This window comes from Eleginops maclovinus, chromosome 4 (assembly GCF_036324505.1).
Source record: "Eleginops maclovinus isolate JMC-PN-2008 ecotype Puerto Natales chromosome 4, JC_Emac_rtc_rv5, whole genome shotgun sequence".
NCBI classification, from domain to species: Eukaryota; Metazoa; Chordata; class Actinopteri; order Perciformes; family Eleginopidae; genus Eleginops; species Eleginops maclovinus.
In genome coordinates, this window is record NC_086352.1 from 2,289,925 (window position 1) to 2,293,356 (window position 3,432).

Here is a 3,432-nt window from a genome sequence, read left to right on the forward strand (position 1 = left end):
CTTTCTGTCTTGTACACACACACACACACACACACACACACACACACACACACACACACACACACACACATACACACACACACACACACACACACACACACACACACACACACACACACACACACACACACACACACACACACACACACACATACACACACAAACACACACACACACACACACACACACACACACACACACACACACACACACACACACACACACACACACACACACACACACACACACATATGCATCACACACAAACACACACACACATATGCATCACAGACAATCATGATCATTGCTGGCACCCTGCTGACAGGAAGTGATTTATTGTGTGTGTGTGTGTGTGTGTGTGTGTGTGTGTGTGTGTGTGTGTGTGTGTGTGTGTGTGTGTGTGTGTGTGTGTGTGTGTGTGTGTGTGTGTGTGTTATAGCTACTGAAGCTGCTCATAGAGCATCTATTGTGCAAAAGCTGCCATCTTCTGGTTTCCCACGGTCAATGCGTGGTGTGCCGCTGCATGCATCATGTTTTTTTCAGAGCCATGTGCGAGAATTACAATTCAGATTTTACTCAAGTACAAGACCTGAGTACTTCTACTTTACTCAAGTACAAGATCTGAGTACTTCTACTTTACTCAAGTACAAGATCTGAGTACTTCTACTTTACTCAAAAATCCTTTCACAGGGAGAGCAGCAGGTAAATACTAAACCCTGAAGAAAGTATAACGGGGGCAGCAGACTGCTGTAGGAGAGCACTTTCATTATTGGTGACATAAAGCATCCCCCCCCCCCATGGACTCAAAACAGTGAGTGCAGGTTTACAGATGTTGATGAGAGGAATTGTGCAGAAGTGTTTTCCTGTGCCGCTGTATTCACAAACACACAAACAATCAGTGAATAATGAAGACGGCTCTTTATTTACTTTAAATGACAACATTCAACAAGGAGTTGATTTGGTGGGAAACATACGAATGACATGCATTACTTTAGAGCTGCCGGCAGAGCATGAGATCAGCCTGTTCAAAAGAAACACCTTCATATTTGAGTTGTTTTTAAAATACTATCTGTACCATATCCTGCAATCTCTGTTGATTAAAGGTTATATTCTACAATTAAATCCAAGTTTAAATTCAAAAAGGGGAAAAGATACGTCTTTATTTTGTACCGTAACAAAAGTTTGCATCAATAAAGTTAAACTAACATTTATAACTCAGACGCTTCCTTTTGAAATGATCTTAAAGAGCTTTTCTAATGAGAGTTGGATATTTAATGTAAACCAACCTATTGTAAATGTATCATCAGCCAATTTAGAGCCAATCAGAGGGTTTTAGTAGATCTGAAGGTCTGCTAAATAACACGACCTCTCACCCTTTAAAGAATTTGCCAAACAATGACTCAGTAACATCAGTGATCCATTTTTTGTATTGACAGATGTCCAGAGCCATTCCTGGTGTATCACAGGCATATTTACCACCACCAATATGCACTCCGTAAATCATGCCGTTGAACACCACTCCTCCACCAGAGTCCCCCTGAGAGAGAGAGATGGACAAAGAGTTCAGCACAGACTTCTGCTTCCTTTACTGGAATAGTTGGTTAGTATTAACTAGTAAATGAGACCAACTCACGGGACTTGTATCCACTTCATCTTTTTTGTAACAGAAGACCATATCCGGATTATAGTAACTGCGTTGCTCTTTAGACGGACAGTTTTTGAAATCACACTTGACCACCGTGGTGTCTGCACATTGGAAAGTGCCTGGCTGAGGCGGGTCTCCTAGATAAACATCAACAGGTGTGATACTACATTATCTTCTGATGTTGTAGATCTATCATTTAAATGGTTATTTCAATAGTTATGAGTAGATCATACGGTCTTTAATGTCTTACATCCTGGTATTGTACATCTCACGCTGTGTACATGTACATAGAATCCTGCCTTATTGATCACTTTCAACATTACATATTTTAGCTTCTTGAGTTTGTTTATTTTCTCTGACATATTTATACTTCATCTGCACTACTTCTAGACCGGCCTAACAAAATACCTGCACTATTTTACTCTAATCTGAGTACTCTGCTTCATTTTGCGCTATATTTGAGTTGTACTTCATTATCTTTGCTTCATCACTGTCTTATGTCCTTTTATAGCATGCTGCACTGTTGGAGGAGCTAAGACCTTCAATGCCATAACTACGCTGTAGCTGTTGTGCAATGACAATAAAAACCCTTGAACCTTGAAAACACTAACGCCAAGCCATGTTTTTCTAAGTATGTAGATGTGTTTCAACGACATCACCACCTTTCCTGAACACCTAACAGCTGGAACTAACTACCAGCCTCTCTATTGGCCGCATCTCAACCATTAAAAGGAAAATCCCACCAGAAAGAAACGACCTGTTTTCCACCCTGTTAACCTGGACTGGTTCTCCAGAACACTTCAGTCAATATATTTTACGGGAAAAGAAAGGAAGAATTAAACTGAACTTGTTACAACAGAACATTGGTTAATGTTGGTTGTTAAAACTCAATGTTGTATAAATATGTTCAAATATGATAATCCTAAGTTTGAAAAGAGCTGTGTGCAGAAGTTATTATAAAATGAACAAGATTCATCTCACCTGTACCTTCATCGTCCGTTGTGGCGGCATGACCTGCAACCTGAACTGTATCACCTCTGAAATACATAAAAGGCGTCGGGGTTAATCTGGGTTTGAGATCCTTTGGAGTTTAACTCTCTGACTTATTAAAGATCACAACTCACAGTGCAGGACGGCTGCTACACTCGGGGAGTGTTGCTGTAGGAAATCCCTTCACAGAATGAGGTAGCTTCAGCAGCGCGATGTCATGGGTCCCTTTTTTATCTTTCATTCTTTTAGGATCCGGTTTGAAAACAACAGCTTTTTTATTGGAACCTGGATGTAAAGCTAGTACTGCTGTCACCGTCCTGCCAATTAATGAAGTTTAAAGAGTGACGTCAGTAATGTGTTGCAAATGCATCGGATTGTAATTGCTGAGGATATTTAAAATGAAGACGTGTTATTTTAGGTTAGTTCAACTCCACTTTCACATGACTCTGTTTTTTAAAGATGAAATGTGTGTACATATTATTAAGTCAAACTTTCTCACTCTCCCTTCTGCACACAGTGACCCGCAGTCAGAATCCAATTCTTATTGATCAGAGTTCCACCACACAAGTACTCCTGATTCCCATTACTTATTACCAGCTTCACATGGTACAGACGGTCAGTTTTGGCGCACTCGACACCTCCGATGATTCTCTTCTGCAGATCCACCACTCTGCTCTCTGTCACACCTGAAAGAGTTTAAAAAAGCAGAACTACAATCTGAGCTGACAGAAAATGCTCCGTTTTAGTTTCACACACACATACCATTTCATGAACATATAGGATCACCTGCTGAATTA

General features: G+C 40.4%; 1 protein-coding gene across 2 annotated transcripts in view; it reads right to left on the reverse strand.

The window, feature by feature from the left end:
* Positions 1-899: 899 nt before the first annotated feature.
* The window catches only part of LOC134862774 (kallikrein-4-like), a 3,042-nt gene continuing 509 nt past the window's right edge, over positions 900-3,432 (reverse strand). Inside the window, exons 2-6 of one of the 2 annotated variants that reach the window (XM_063880859.1) lie at positions 3,135-3,321; positions 2,770-2,952; positions 2,633-2,682; positions 1,634-1,782; positions 900-1,537 (exon numbers count right to left, since the gene is read on the reverse strand). In XM_063880859.1, coding sequence (XP_063736929.1) covers positions 1,370-1,537; positions 1,634-1,782; positions 2,633-2,682; positions 2,770-2,952; positions 3,135-3,321 — 737 coding nt within the window. In that variant the 3' untranslated portion in view covers positions 900-1,369. Of the gene's footprint in view, positions 1,538-1,633; positions 1,783-2,626; positions 2,683-2,769; positions 2,953-3,134; positions 3,322-3,432 lie in introns of both variants that reach the window. The other variant, XM_063880858.1, reaches the window with a different exon arrangement.